Below are 15,326 nucleotides of genomic sequence, written 5' to 3' on the forward strand. Positions count from 1 at the left end.
CAGCCCACAGGGACTGTGGAGTCCCCAGCGTCCTCCTGGCTAGCCAACAAAGGAGAAGCTCTAGAACCTTCACTTTCTAGGGCTTCCAGAGATTTGAGAGCTCCCTTCTCTCACTTGCACACACGCCAGCCTCTCATTTCCTGCCAGTTTTCCGTGGGGTGACCTCTGCAATGAGTTTGGTCCACCTGGGCTGCCCAAGCCAGGGCACCTTGGAAGATGGAGTAGACTCAGCACTGGCCTCGGGACGGGAACGTCCCTGTGCTTTCCTGCTCCGCTCATGCCTACACGTGCTGCCTGTCACTTCTGGAGAGGTAGGTCCTGGCCCCTGGTAACCACAAGGAATGGGGCACATGGATGGCCAGGATGGGAGGCCCAGGCCTCTGATTCTCGCCACCTCGCCCTCTTGTGCACTCCCAAGCCAGGAGAGGAGACCCCATCTGTCCATTATGCTGGTGGTCTGGTGGGTTCCGGGTGCCCTGGGCAATGTCCTCCGACCTGCTCCACAGTGGGCAGCGGCCTCAGCCCGTCCCATCCTCCCCAGGTACCTGATTGTGCAGCTGGGTGGGTGTGGCTTGCTGATCACTGTCGCAGACAGCCAGCCTCTCCCGTAGGGCCACCAGCTCCTCCTGTAGCTGGGCTTTCTCCTCCTGCAGCTGGGACATGGCCTCCACCATCCTATGTACCACGGGGGCCGCACCTGGCGGCCCCGACAGGCTCGAGCACCTCCCGCTGCCAAAGAGCCGCCCACCTATGAGCAAAGTAGCCGCCGATCAGCAGGGCACCAGAGGCCCCAGCCTGGCCGAGGAGAGGGGGCCCGTCATGGCAGGGGAGGGGATGCCAGCAGAGGGGACGAGGGAGCCGGGCAAGGGCTGGGGGCAGCAGCATGGGTTAGCCGGGGGCCTCCGGGGCCTGCCTCGTTGGAAGCCGCTTCAGCAGGCAGCTTCTGGGGGATGGAACTGCCTAGACCAGGACTTAGGAAAGCAGCTTCCACTGATTATTCCCCCAAAGCCTGTGTTCTAGGTCTGATGAGCAATACCCTCTCCATGGCCAGCCTGCATGGACTTGCAGCTGAGAAAGACATAGCTCTAGCAACAGCTGTTCTCTCCCCAGAAAACACTATCCTTGGTGGAACATGATTTCTTTAAACCCCAAACCCTCTCCAGAGTACAAAAGAGAGGCGGGGGCTCCTCAGCCTGCCCCCTGCCTTCCGCAGGGAGTGGTTACCCGCACACGGAGAGGAAGCAAGTGGAGGTGTGCATGTGCAAGGGACAGACAGACCGGGACACGGGGACAGACACAGCACGTGGGCAGGAACACAGCCAGGCGCGCTCCCAGGCGGACCCCTGCAGGATTGAGCACAGGGACCTCACAGGCAGGAGGAAGGGATAAACACAGGGGTGGGTGGCGCCTCAGCCTTCTACCGTCCTGTCACCAGGAGCAGAAGAGACACAGACAGACAGATGGAAGGACAGAGACACACAGTCAAGGCCTGTGACCTGCTAATGGGGCCTGGCATGCTTGTCACAGCTTGCTTTGATGGCCCCAAGAATGGCCACAGTCTCTGCAGGTGGGGAACGGGCAAGGAGGTGGGGCAGTGGGGCAGAGGAGAGGCTGGAAGGGCACGGATCTTCAGGCAGCCCAGTCCGGGTCCTGGCCAAAGCCTGAGAGGCAGGGCCAAGTGTCCAAGGGTGAAGCATGAAGAGTGGCATCTGCTGGCCGCGAGCCTCCACCCTGCCTCAGAGCACCAGGGTGTCCGGGCTCCGCCACACTGTGTGGGCAGGACTCGGTGCGGGGGGATCCCAGACTCTGGAAACAAAGCCACCTGCACCTGAAGTCACACATCCCAGCTTCAACCCACAGGGAGCTGGCAAGTTGAGACAGCACAGAAGCCAAAACTGCAGCTTGGCTTTTGGACTGGGCTGGAGCGGGGAGCACAGATGGAGCTGATTCCAGGCTGGGCAGGACATCTCAGCACTGGGCCCAGGAGACGTAGACAGTGAGAAGCCGCTCTCACTCTAAAGGGAGCAGGCCACGCACACACAGACTGCCTTTTCCCTTCCTCCCAACCCTGAGGGACGGCTCCGACTCAAGGCCCTCTGGAAAGCTGGAACAGGGGCCATCGCTGGCTGGCTAGGAGCCCTGGCCGTGCGGCCTGCACGTGACACAGCATGCATGTCACACACAGTTGGCCAAGCTTCTGCTATCTGTTCTAGAGAGAGCGAGCTCAGACGGATGCTTCCAGGCCTGCACACGGGGCTGCCATGGGCAGCATGTGACCAGCACAGCCCTCTGCCCTCTGCAGACTGCCGTGGTGTGGCAGGAAGTGCTCTTGACTCCAGGTCCAAGAGCTGGTTCTGCCACTTCAGAGACGTGTGGGAGGGCCCCTCAGGGGCTTCCTTTGCAAAATGGGGACAATGGTCCTTATCCAGAGGCAACCTTGGGCAAGAGCCTGGAACCCACGAGGGATGCGCAGGTGTGAGTGAGTGTCACCGAGCAGGACGTGGAAGAGCCCTTCTAGCCCGGGACACTGCTCATCTCACCCTCAGAGCCCACAGCCAGGGGAGTTCACCCTGACCTGGGCACAGTGCCCGTGTGTCAAGGGAGCCAAGAGGGGCCCGGAGAGCGCTTGCTGGGCGAGAAAAGACCTAGAGGAAGCTAAGGGACAACAGCAGAGGAGGAAGAGGTGAGATCAAAGGGGCACCTAAGGGCGGGGACTGAGGGACCTCTGCACCCTCAGAGTAGGTCAGCTGTCAGTCCGAGTTTTCAGAAGACAGTGTTTTTCTCCGAGACCCTGCCTGGACCAGCCCCTCAAGGACACTCAGGCTCGGGGGTCCCAGCCCCGGACCCGCTGACAAGAGTCAGCCCCCCGGACTGGAGGGACGATGCCCCCCCTTCCACACCCCGGCCAGACCCCGACACCTGCCCCCGAATCAGTGCCGGGCCCACGGGTGAAGGCGGCTCTGGATCAACCTCAGAGAAGGGAGTGGTTCCTTCCACCTCGCAAGTTCAGACACGCAAATCAACCTCTGACAGGAAGAAGCAAACAAGAGAAAGGCCAGCTCCTTTCCCCCCTCGCTCTTGGCCTTCCCCTCGGGCTCCTTGAGGATGCACTTTCCCAGTAACGGCTGGGCTCTGGGTTCTTGCTGGGGAGCCCCACAAAGGGGGCACACAGCCTCTTCCAGAACCTTGCCAGCCTTGCCGGAGAAGAGTGGAGCCACCAGCTCCTCCTTCCCAGCCTCAACGCAGCAGAGCGAAGCCCTGTCCTAGGGACCTCTGAGTCCCTGATGGACCCACGGAGACAAAAGGAGGGGGTCAGGCCTCTCTCTGCAGGAGGTGGCGTCTTTGAGGCTGCCACCTTCACCCTGCTTTTGACAGGCGCTGGGGAAAAGACAAAAAGCGGGGAAATTCAACCCCAGCCCATGCCGGCCAAAGCTGCTTATCACCGGTGGTGCGCAGCGGCACCGGGAGGAGGGTGCCCCTGGAGTGGGGATGGGCAGGCTGCAGTCTCTGAGTTCCACGTTCAGGCGGCCACCTCCAGGGGAGGAGGACGGTGTCTGGGACAAGAGCCTCCCCTCCGACACCTGCTTTAGCCCGGGCTGTGCCGGGTCAGCGGGCAGACTTCCTTTACCTGTTTTCTCTACATTCATGGTGCCACCAGCTTCTTGGGCCTCCCGGCCCCGCCTGGGGGCCGGCGCCTGCCTCTTCAGGAGTTTCTCTTCTTTCGCCCCCTGACTCTTGCTGTCGCACCCCTTGTCCCGCAGGGCCTGCTGCCAAGACACAACCAGAATCCTCACATGAAGGGGGGGGACTGCAGCGGGGAGGGGACCCCCCTCGAGCCTGAGGACGGTGCGCTCCCGGAGCTGGTGAGGACCTCAGACCCGGCCAGCCCATCCCTCACAGTGTGGGTGGGGACTACGAGGCCCGGAGTCTGGAAGAAAGCATGCCCAGATCTCACAGCGAGAGGGGGCAATGCGTTCTCCTGGCCCCCATCAGCAGCCAGCCCTCTGTACCAGCAAACGAGTCTCCTGGGCACTTAGGAACCCTCAGGTGAAGCTCACTCGGCTGACCTGTGAGCTCCGAGTCACCACTGCAGTGGTCTGATCGCTCAGGTGCACCGGCCCAACATTCACAGGCTTGTCCAGCCCCACCAGGCACACGGCAGTCTCAGGGCGATGCCCGCCGCCCCCCCCCCCCACCATGATGTCAGCTGCCCTCACCTTCAGACGGCACCAGCCTGGGACTGCCAAGGAGGGGGCACACGGGTCCATATGAGCAGGGGAAGGCCATGGCCCACCCCCCGGCATGGCTATCCAGGACCGCAGGACCCTGTCTCTAGGTCAAGGAGGAGCCAAGGCAAAGAAGGCTGAGGTAGAATAGACCAGTGAACTGGTGGGGAGATGGAGGGGAGAGGCAGAAAGAGTCTTTCATGCAGAGAAAACCACCTGCAACTCACACAGAAAGACGTCCAAGGCAAGCAGCAGAACCACATGTAAAGTGCGATTCCATTTAAGGATAATGGAAATAAAAGAGGCCTCCAAAATAAAAATCTGGGGAAATATACACTGGTTTTCTCTGAGAGGTCGGGTGATGGTGCAGGGGCTAAGAGGAGAAATATGCATCATTTAAACTTTGGGGGAGATCAAAAGAAACTTAACGGAGAGAGAGTGGGAAGAAAAGAAAGCCTTTACATTTCATTTTGAATCTTTTTGGCATTTGCATTTTTAACCTTGTAAGCATCTATGGTGTTCTGTTTTGTTATCTTTGATAACAGAAGTTATCTGGCAAGGCAGATTACAGACACTTTTGTGTATGTCTTTGTGCCCACCTTATTCAAAACAAAAAGACAAATGTTATGTTTAAAAAATGTTCAGAGCCTGGGTCCGGAAAGGCCTGGGTGTGAAGCCTGGCTCAGGTGAGCTGTGTGACTGTGGGCAAGTTACTTACCTTCCCTGGAGTTTCATTTCCTCATTCTTAAAACAGCAACTCCACTTTCTACTTGAGAAGGGAGGGTGGTGAGCAGTCTCTCGTATTTAGGAAAATTCCCGCGACTTAATTTTGTCCCCACCCTGTGACCAACTGCCACACCAGCACGAGCAGCTCTGTCATTGGTGGCGGCAACAGGGGCAGCTGGAAGTTTCCATTTGCCGCCCAGAGCAAAGGTTACACTATTTCTGGCCTGTTGGCCAAGCCACAGGATGGGCAGACAGGCCCCCAGGGGGGTTGGGAATTTCTGCAGCCTCGAAAGGGAGCGACTCAGGTTGTAACTGCTTGAGAAGCTGGCAGGGGACCCTCTGGGTCCCCTCACTGTGTCTGGATCCCTTGGGCCCCACATCCGCCGCCCACCTTGAAGCCCCTATAAACAGAATGAAGCTTCAACGGCCCAAGACACAACTGTGGAGACTGGTTGCTGGCGGGAGCTTCTTAGATCCTCAGCAGACCTGCTGACCCCAGCACTCAGCGGCAACCACAGCCCAACACCCCATAATCAAAATGCAAGAACAGAGCCTCCGCCCAACTCAAGGCTGCTGGTTTCTGACCACCTCCTGATTTAACTACCAATGGCTCAAGTCATAAAAAATGGTTTCTTTAACATAAAAACAGTTTCTTTAACTGTCCCTGCAACAGGCTTTTCTCGCAGACCTTATAGATAAAAGAAGGACCATTCGGTTCCATTTTCAGATGAACCACATAAGAAGGGCTGACAAAAACCCAGAAGCCCAAGATTGTCCCTGAAGCAACAAACAAGGGGTCCATGTTCAGACCCGGCTTGGGGCCACACGAGGGAGGACAAACACAAAGGGCACATATTTCCCACAGCCCCTCCTGCCCTCCATCTGCATGTGTCCCTTCAAGGTGGCCCTCTCATGCACAATCTTTCTTGGGGGGAGGGGCCTTGGCAACACCCCCAGATAACTCTGGTCCTTCATCCTCGGCCACTATGTCAATGTTTGCGCATACATTTGTGATCATTTGATTACTCCTGGCCTCTCTGCTAGACTGCTGGGTCTATTTCTCTTCTTTGCTGTGTGCTGGCACCTAACAGAGTAGGCACTTCATAAACATCTGTTAACAAATGCATCCATTTAAAAATTGCAGAGCCTGTGTTATCCTGAAATTGCTCAAGCTATAGCTGCATGAATGCATTGGTATTTGTTTAAGGATCTCTTTGCAATCAGAAACAATACAGAGAATCAGTCAGAGAAACCCTGAAGTAGAATATTATGCAGCAGTTTAAAAGAATGAGGTAGTTCTCTATATATTGACAGGCATGAAGAAATAACCAAGACTTACTGTTGAGGGAAAGAGCTAGTCACAGAACAGAAGGTAAAAGTAAAGAATAAAAATTGTATAAATCCAATCAAGTGGTTGTACAGGAAAGATAAATAAACACCAAACTCTTAATAGTGGATTTCTCAAAGATACAGGACCACAGGAGACATTCAATTTCTAGATATTATATTCCTGCCACGTGTGAATTCTTTACACCATGTGTTATAAAGCTCATCATGTTCAGATCCCAACTTGCTGTGTGACCAGTAGCAAGTTACTTAACCTCTCTGAGCCTCCCTTACTTCATCCATAAAACTCACATAAAACAGTAACTGTGTCTTGGACTGATGTGAGACATACAATACATGCCACAAAGCCTGGTACAAAGTCAGTGTTCAATGAAGAGTAGCTATTATTATTGCTATCATGATGTATTAATTCTACAACCAAATACTACACATATATATATGTAAACTTTGTCTTTTGAAAGTCACATGATAACTGACTTGCAGTGATAACTGCAAGAGAAAAGAACCCAAGTTTTGGCAAAGTCCTCTGTCTAGCTTTAGGTTCTCACTTTAAACGAGGAAATGTAAATACGTATTGCCCCATGGACTCATATGCCCCAGTGGGAATAAACAGCTCCCCTAAAAACCTGCCCATCTTCCTAACAGCTCCTCACTGAAGGCCCCACAGTTCCCACTTTAACACTTCAGCCGGGGCGTGGCTGAAAAGCTGCTGTCATCTCCTGTGAGATTTCCCCCGAGCTAACCTAAATAAGCAAATTGCCCCATTCAGGCAGGCTCAGGGTGGATGTGCCATGAGGAGCTTGGCAAGAGGCAGAAGGCAGGTCCCCAGCTCTCCCTCCCTGCTTCCCTCCCCGGAGAAGGAAGCTGCTGGAGCTCAGAGGGCCACGGCACACTGGCCCAGCTCGAGCCCTGGCATTTCTGACCGCCCCAGGGCTCACCTGCAGGGTCAGGTAGAGCCTGTGAGGGCTCCCGGGGCTCGCCCAGTCCACGCTGAGGGCTCGGCACTGAGCCAGGGCCGGGCGAGCTGCACTTCGGGTGCTGGAGTCCTCGTCGCCGCCAGCCGGGCTGTCTCTTCCACGCCCTGTCCCAGGACAGAGGAGACAGGTGAGATGCTTGATGCTGGCTGGAGACTGCTGGCCGGGGACCACTGTTCAGGGCCGTAGCTGAGCTCCCCTTTCACACACTCCAGGCAGCCCAGGTGCTGCCAGGAGGGACTCACACGCCCTCACATGCCTGCCCTACACAGAGGGAAAGCCTGGCACTCGGCGGGGGCTGTGCTCCTTCCTAATCACAAGCCGCCCTGGGATCCTCTGCAGGAAGTCGCCCAAGACCCCGCGGGAGGTGGCGGGCTCCCCTCCCTCCACAGTGGCGTTAGGGCTGGCACCTGCCCACGAACACCCTCTACAGACAGCAGCAGAAGGAAGCCGATGCCACCCTGGCTGCGCTAATCTTCACAGGAGGTGCACCCTGGGGCCGCGGCCTCATTACCGAGGCTGCCTCTAGGTGGCAATTTCTCCCCTGCCTTCATAAAGACCAACCCCACGCTGGGTGGCGTGGTCCCTGTAGCCTCCAAAAACACACTCAGGACCAGTTAAAGCGCATCCTCTCAAGCCTCTGACACACTGCCTCCCTCACCGGATTGGGGGAGAGGGCTGCAGCAGCGACACCCCATTCACCCCTCCCTTGACCCACCACCACAGCCTATGGGACCAGACGGGACGGGAGAGGGGATTCGCCTCACAGGGCAAGCTGCAGAGCTCCCACCCTGGGGGGCAATCACATCCTGAATGCCAGCACTGGGCCAAGTGCTTTCCAGGCCTTATTGCCCTTCTTGATCCTCAGTTTCCTCGTCAATACAATGGGCATAAGGAACCAAGCTCAGTCCTGTGATGAGGATTAAACAGGGCGACACATGTAAAGGGCTCACACTGAAGGTAGCCAGCAATGCAGGCCATCAGCTCCTCACAACAACCCTGAGAGGTAGGAACCGGAGACCCAGAAGGGTTAATAATGTGCCCAGGGTCACACAGAGCCAGTATTCCAATCCCATGTGCTAACCCACCCTCTGCTTGCCTACCCTTCTCAAGGCAACAATAAGAGGGGGGTGGGGGTAGAGGGGCCCAGGGACGTCCACACTGGCTGAGGCTCTACCCAGTGGCAGGCACCACGCTTAGCATTTCACACATACGATTTCACTGGACCTTTGTCTTAAATTTTAAAAGTAGATAAAAGTCTGTATGGTCATATAATCCTCATAATACTAATTTAAGAGACCAATACACACACACATAAGACTAGAAGGAACTATATAAAATGTTTAGTGACAGGCTTATAGGTGATTCTTATTTTCCTTCTTATACTTTTCTGTGTTTTTGGTTTTTAGTTTTCCAGGAGAACATGTTTTTTTTTCAATCCTTGCTTTTTTTTTTTTTTTTTTTTTTTTTTACCAGAAAAGCAATACTGTTCATTCATCTTTAATCCTTTGGACAACCTTGTTGGGTAGAGACCATCTTCAGCCCCTTCCAGACAACTGGGGCTACCTGATCCAAAAGCCCAAGCTTTCCCCAGCGGCCTCCAGGGTCATCCCCAGCCTCACTGTCCCCTGCAGAGAGACTTTGGAGGGCAGCGCTCTGCCTGCCACCTATGGCACAAGTGTGATGAGAGAGAGGGAACTGGAGTTTGCTATGTGCCCTCTCTGGGCCTCAGTTTTTCCTTCTGTACATAGAGGGGCTTGGACCCGATGTCCTGGAGGGACTCTGCCAGCTCAGACAGGCTGGCAATCTTCAGCCCTCTCCCCGTAGGTCAGGAGCAGTCAGACAGCAAACCCTTAAGGCATCTTGTCTGAAGATCCCCCCCTGTCCCCACATTTACAGGACAACCTACCCAAGCCAAGGCTGGCAGATAGTCATGGGGCAGCTCCCCGGTCCTGACGATCTAGCTCCCACCGGGAATCAGAGGAGCTGCCCACTTCTTGACGCTGGAGGCACCAGGGGACATGACCCAGAAAGGAGAGCTGGTGTTGACAGCTCCCCCAGGGGCACAGCGGGGGCCCCGACTCGGGGACTCCCTCACTGCCCACCTGCTGTCGGGGCCGCCTTGGATGGCACCTAAAAGGAGGGCATGGCAACCACTCCCTGCCAGGCCACGCTCCGGAGCAGCCTCCGTCCACTCGCCATCCGCGGGCGAGCCCTGGCGGAATCAAGTGTCAGCTCCGCGCAGGGCACCGGGCAGCAGTTCACCTACCTTGTTTACCGGCCGCGGGCAGAAACCGGAGCGAGACCACGAGCGCTCCGCCGCCAAGGACAGGCGGATCACAGAGCCACAGCCACCTGGCCGGGCCAGGGAGCGCGTGGCTGTCCGCGGAGTTCTCCCCCTGCGCTACAGACTGCGTTAACGTTTAACTCGCGTCCCCGGCTTCTCTTTACAGACGGGCGCGGGGCAGGAGCGCCCAGCGAAATTGACGCCCTGACTCCACGCCCGGCTCGCGGGCTGCCGGTACCCTGTAATTACCTGACAGCTCTGACTGAGCCTAGGAACTTGCCAGAAACCCCGATCTCATCGCTGGTATCTGGAGGAAGGAAAGGAAATAAAGAGGCATTTTAAAAATGCGGACTCACCAGTTCTCAACCTCCCCGGGCCGGTGTGTGGGAAAGGGCGGGCGGCCGGGCTGGCTGGGGCGGGGCGAGCCATCCCCGGCTCGGGCTCCCCGGCCCGGCCCACTCGCCACAGGCCGCGCAGCGAGGGCGTGGCTCCCAGGTTCCACGTCCTGCGAGATGGGACCATGGCCCGGCGGGGCTCAGCAGCCTCCTCCGGGCGTCGGGCAGCCTGCGGAGAGAGCAAGAAAGCGAGATTGAAGCCCGCTAGCCGGCACCCTCCGCCCCCATCCGAAGCTGATCGGAGCCCACCATCTGGAAGGGTCCGCTGAACTGGGTCACCTGTTACCCAGAGCCCCAACTCGAATGTCCCCCAAGGAGCCCCCGGGCTCACGGGCTGAAACAGAGCCTATCACCATTTCAGCGTACTAGCTAAGGAGAAGGGAGGCTCAGAACTGGGCAGGGAGCCCGTCAGGTGTGTCTGCAGCACAATGTGGAGACCCCACATCTCAGCCCCTCCACTCTGAGCCTGGCAGCATAAAGACAGGTCACAGCCCCACATGGAGGAAGCACCAGTCAACAGCGTCTCCATGAATCTATTCAGAAGGGGCCTTGACTGTGGCCGTGACGTCAGGCTTACATATATCAAATTCTCTTAAAATCAGCTCATTCCTGTATTCAACTAGCCTTCACACTGTACCTACAACTGGCAGACACCGAGCTGGGATTTGAAATACAAAGATTCATTCATTCCTCATTTAATAATTATTTACGCGGTACCTGCTGTGTGCCAGGCACCTGCCCGGGGTCCTCTTTGATCAGGAGAGACATGGCCTCAAAGCTCCCTGTCAGGAGGGAGGTAAACACTTCAACAAACCTCCACAATCAAAACAGGATGCAGGGAGGCACCAGGTGGTATGGAGAATGGGGGTGGGGGTGGGGAACACTGGTCTGGGTAGAAAGCCCCATGGGGCCCTTATGAACAGAGCAAATGAACAGAACAGACTTCATTTACTGCACAAGTCTTTATTGAGTACCTATTGTGTGCAAAGCAGCTCTGAGGGCATTTAAGGTGACACCAAGCTGTGGTCCCAGACTCAGACAACAAGTGATGCCATTTACAGAAGAAGCCAAGTCAGCTCAGAGGGGCAATGTGGAGTTTGCTTTTGGTTTTAAAATGGAGTTGGAGGCACCCAAGGACTTCCTAATGGCGCCACCTGGGCTGTAGGCCACTTTCCCCAACCCTCACTGCACTGACCACTCTCTACCAGGCAGTAAAGATATCTGTTTGAACAGTGTCCATCTCCCCTGACCCTCTATGGCTCCCCAGGGTGGGTCCCACAGCACCCAGCCTGGAGCAAAGCTACATCCACACCAAACACCTGGTGATGGCTTTTGGGTGAATGCCCGGAAATGAATGCACACAAAAGCTCGAACTTAAGCTTGGAAGAGAGCAGGGCTGGAGATGGAGACACAGAACTGGGTGGCTGATGGGGGTCACTGTGGCACAGGTGAGAATGCAATCACCAAAGGCGGTGCAAGATGAGAGGCAACCAAGGAGGATGGAGCTCACTCCAAGTGGGAAGAAAAGCTGGAGAAGGAAGGTCAGAGGTGTCAGGAGCACCAGGCAGGTGCAGAGTCCTCAGAGGTGACCGGAGAGTGAGTGGGAAGGAGAGGACGGTCAGTTCCCAGGGAACCATGCCACGGAGAGGTCAAACTGGAAGAAAGGTCAGTGGAGCAGGGCAGAGGGCAGATGTGGGAAGGCCCAAGGGGGATGGGGGCTAGAGGAAGCTGCCACTTCCTTCACTTTGGAGAAGCTGGCTAGGATGGGAAGGAGAGGATGTGGTATTTAGAAGAGGAGAGATTTGCACATGCTGGGTCAACAGAGGGACAGGAATGACTGAAGCATCGAGAGGCAAGAGAAGAGTGCAAGGATGGGTGGCCTGAACATCTGGTGACCCATGTTCGCAGAGCTGAGCCCTGGAAGAATGCCAGGCTCCTGACTAGGGAGTCATGGTCTCTGCCTTCCTGGACTAAGGAAGACAACTTGGAGGAGGAGGCTCCTGGGTGCAGTCTCCCTGGGAGGGGGCAGGACTGCTGGCCAAAGGGCGGGGTGGAGGCTAATCCAATATGTGGGCAGCTCCGCTGAGGACATGGAGGTGGACCAGTGTGGAATGGAAGGAACCAGGAGGAGCAGCCAGATGTCCCCTCCTCCAGGCTGCTTGGCACGGAGCTGGGCGCACAGCAACCCTGAGGCTCAGCTGCCCAAGGGATGAGCAGGGAGTGAGACAGGCTCCACCTGCATGCCAAGCCGCTGGGAAGGTAAGATGGCGGAGGACACTGAAGGTCGATGTCACAGTTGAGGGAAAAGACTTTTAAAGGGGATCATCTAAGTCTGAGGGGGCAGGGACAGAAGGAGACAATATTTCATTGGTTTCAGGAAGGGAAGTTAGGAGGCAGTCAGGAAGATATCAGGAAGAAAGGGGAAGGGTGTGTGCAAGATCCTGAAGAGGAAAAAGCAGCTGAATTTAGCAGCCTGAGGGGTGTGAAGGTCAAAAGTATCAAGGACTTTCAAACAGCCCAAGGCTGGAGACTCAAAAACCTAGGTCATGGGGCGAGGTGATGGGGGCATACGAGTAGAGTGGTTATGACCGAAAGCTGGTTCAGAACCCGGCTGTGCCACTTACTAGATGTGTTACCCTGGGAGAATTACTTTGTCTCTGTGCCTCAGTATCTCCATCTGTGAAACGGAGAGAACTCTACCTTATAGGGTTGGTGTAAAGTTTAGACAATACATATATACAATGTTCAGAACAATACTGGCATATACAAAGAATACCCAAATTTTATTTTTTCAGTGACCTCTATCCAGTGGTGGGTGGATGCAGAGGGCTGGCTGCAGGAGAGCCAGCACCTGCCTCTCTGGGTTTAGGCCAGGGTGGTGGAGCTACAGCCCCCTTGCCCCGGACCAGGGATATTGCAATGATTGGGGGACACACTTGACAACTGCCCAGAGACTGCTGCCCAGGAGGCTTGGTCTCCCTGGGAGAGCGGGCAGAATGTCAAGGAGGTTGGACAGGGGCTGGACCTCCCCTCCGCACGGTCACACGTCCTGGGTTTTGCAGGTCAACCCAGATTTCAAAATCTCTGCTCCCTGGTGCCCATAAGGACAGCAGAACTCACGACCCTATGTCCCTAAAATCCAGTCACTGCAAATACAGGGCCCCATTCTGAGACTGCATTCCTTGCAAATGACTCTCTGGCCAAGGAGAGGGTTACTTTTATCAAGGGCATGGGGAACAGCCTGGGCCAGTGTACGTGCTCACTCAGCCTCAGGCAGACAGAAAGCCAGAGAAGATGAAAGGCCAGGGGTGGCCACGACCCCAAACCTTGAGACAGATGTGTGTATTGGGGGGGCTGGGGGGTCGGAGGTACAAATGGTACCAATTTATATGCAGCTTCCTCTTTAAAATCTGCCAGGACCAGGCCCTTCACTGCGCCAGAGTTCTGGTCTAACTCACAACAGGGGGTTGAAGGAGGTGGCTTCTGGCTCGCCCTTCCTGCTGGGCCCACTCCCCACCCCCGACCCCCCCCCGGGCCCCCCCCCTCCGCCAACCGCCCCAGGCTACCGCTGTCAAAGGCTCAATTTCGCCCACTGCCCAGGACGGCACCGGCCCAGGCCCTCCTTCCTAACCTGGGGCTGGCCCACCCCATCCCGGCCCTGCGAAGGGGAAAGTGAACTGCCCAGGGGACCTACGGGGTGGGAGGGCCCAAAACTGCAGCCTTCAGGGGCGCCCTGCGGATGCAGGGACCTCTGCCAGGGGAGGGGGCGGCGCTGACGGGCACGCGGTTCCCCGGCAGTGTCCGGCTTTCCCGGGCCATTGAAATCGGAAAGGGGGTCCCGAGGCTGCTTGGATTCCAGGGGACACGCCGCTCCCATGCCCTGCTCGGTTCAGGCTGGACGGCGCAGGGGGGATGCGGGATAGCGCAGGGCCGGGTCTCCGGGGCCCGGCCCTCCCTGCGCCCCCCAACGGGGCCGGGCAGGGGGATCCAGGACGCGGCACCCCGAACGACAGGCCGGGCGGAACCCGAGCGCCCAGCCCGTCCTCAGCCCGCCCGAGCCCCGGACTCACCGGCCTGGTGGAGGCAGGATCCCTGCGTCGCTGCGGCGCCCGGGGCTCGGCCCGGCCCTCCAGTGGGAGGCAGCTCCACGCCACCGCCTCCTCCTCGGCCCGCCCCGCTCCCGCCCCTCTCTGGCTCCTCCCGCACACTTTCCACAGGAAATGATTAACTCCGGCCCGCGGCGCGTTCCCATGGCAACCGGCTCAGACCCAGGTGGGGGGTGGTGGCGCGCGCGCACACGCACAGACTCACACTCGCACGTGGGGCCGCCCACTCTGTTCAGACCTTCCCGTTGAGTGTCCCCACGCTCCACAGACGCCCGTGCACACGTTCGCGCTCACCCCTGGCGCACACGCACCTTCTACGTGCTCACATACAGTACACAGTATACATGGCTCTCACGTATGTTTGCACACTTGCTCTAGTGAGTCCACATGAACACATTCACAGTTCTCACACACATCCCCACGCTTTTGCACTTAAACTTACACTTTCGTTCTCACTCCCTCAAAGCCTAGTACTACAAAACTTTCGCACACAGTAGTTACTACTCACAGGCATACTTACAAGTGCTCCCTGGCTACCCTTCACACACTCTCACAACCTCTAGTACACGTCTTCTTGACCTTCTAGCATGCACACTACACACACACTCTTACACAATCTAGCTAGTACATGTGCACACTTACACATTCTCACACACTTTCCACGTGCACTCACATTCCTGTACGGTGCTCAGACTTAACCCCATGCTTTCCCACAAATGCTGCACATGCGCCTGAGTACACACATCCACTTGTACACGCTCACACACGTTCTCACACGCTCTCTGACTCTGTCACACTACAGCCTATACATGCTTTAGAACCCCAGTACACGCTTCCACACACGCTCTAGTTAGTGCCCACAGGCATGCACTGTCACACATTAGCACACGTGTTTTCACACACATTTCTCACTAGCTCTATTAGGAATACACAGGCCAGGTTGCCTGCCCAGCCAGGGTACCACCTGCTGCCTCCTGCTCCTCAGCCACCCTATTCCCCTCTCGCACCCCCCTCAATAGATAAACGTCTTGCAGAGCAGGGAAACTGTTTGGGATTTTTTAAGGTAAAATATTCCTTTGCATTCCAGTGAAAACACGTTCAGAATGCAGCCGCTCCGGAGCAGGCAGCAGCTCCTGGCGTAGCCACAGTCGGCCCTCCTCATAGGATGCCCCAGAAGAAGCCTGGGAGGCCAGGGAGCCGGCCGGCCAAGGAGACCCAGCTGACCCGGAGGAGCCACTCTGTTCTTTGTCTCCCAAACAGAGGCG

The 15,326-nt window shown here is 56.7% G+C and overlaps 1 protein-coding gene across 13 annotated transcripts in view; it reads right to left on the reverse strand.

Annotated features, from left to right (window-relative positions):
* The window catches only part of KIFC3 (kinesin family member C3), a 35,896-nt gene extending 21,733 nt beyond the window's left edge, over positions 1 to 14,163 (reverse strand). For 3 of the 13 annotated variants that reach the window (XM_082438184.1, XM_082438177.1, XM_082438183.1), the window contains exons 1-6: positions 14,026 to 14,107; positions 10,673 to 10,737; positions 9,917 to 10,124; positions 7,238 to 7,380; positions 3,629 to 3,767; positions 546 to 748 (exon numbers count right to left, since the gene is read on the reverse strand). In XM_082438184.1, coding sequence (XP_082294310.1) covers positions 546 to 748; positions 3,629 to 3,767; positions 7,238 to 7,380; positions 9,917 to 10,124; positions 10,673 to 10,723 — 744 coding nt within the window. In that variant the 5' untranslated portion in view covers positions 10,724 to 10,737; positions 14,026 to 14,107. Of the gene's footprint in view, positions 1 to 545; positions 749 to 3,628; positions 3,768 to 7,237; positions 7,381 to 9,542; positions 9,837 to 9,916; positions 10,125 to 10,672; positions 10,738 to 14,025 lie in introns of those variants that run through there. The other 10 variants (XM_082438187.1, XM_082438186.1, XM_082438182.1 and 7 more) reach the window with 9 other exon arrangements.
* Between the last annotated feature and the right edge of the window lie 1,163 nt (positions 14,164 to 15,326).

Source organism: Balaenoptera physalus (assembly GCF_965194825.1).
Source record: "Balaenoptera physalus genome assembly, chromosome: 19".
Classification (NCBI taxonomy): Eukaryota; Metazoa; Chordata; class Mammalia; order Artiodactyla; family Balaenopteridae; genus Balaenoptera; species Balaenoptera physalus.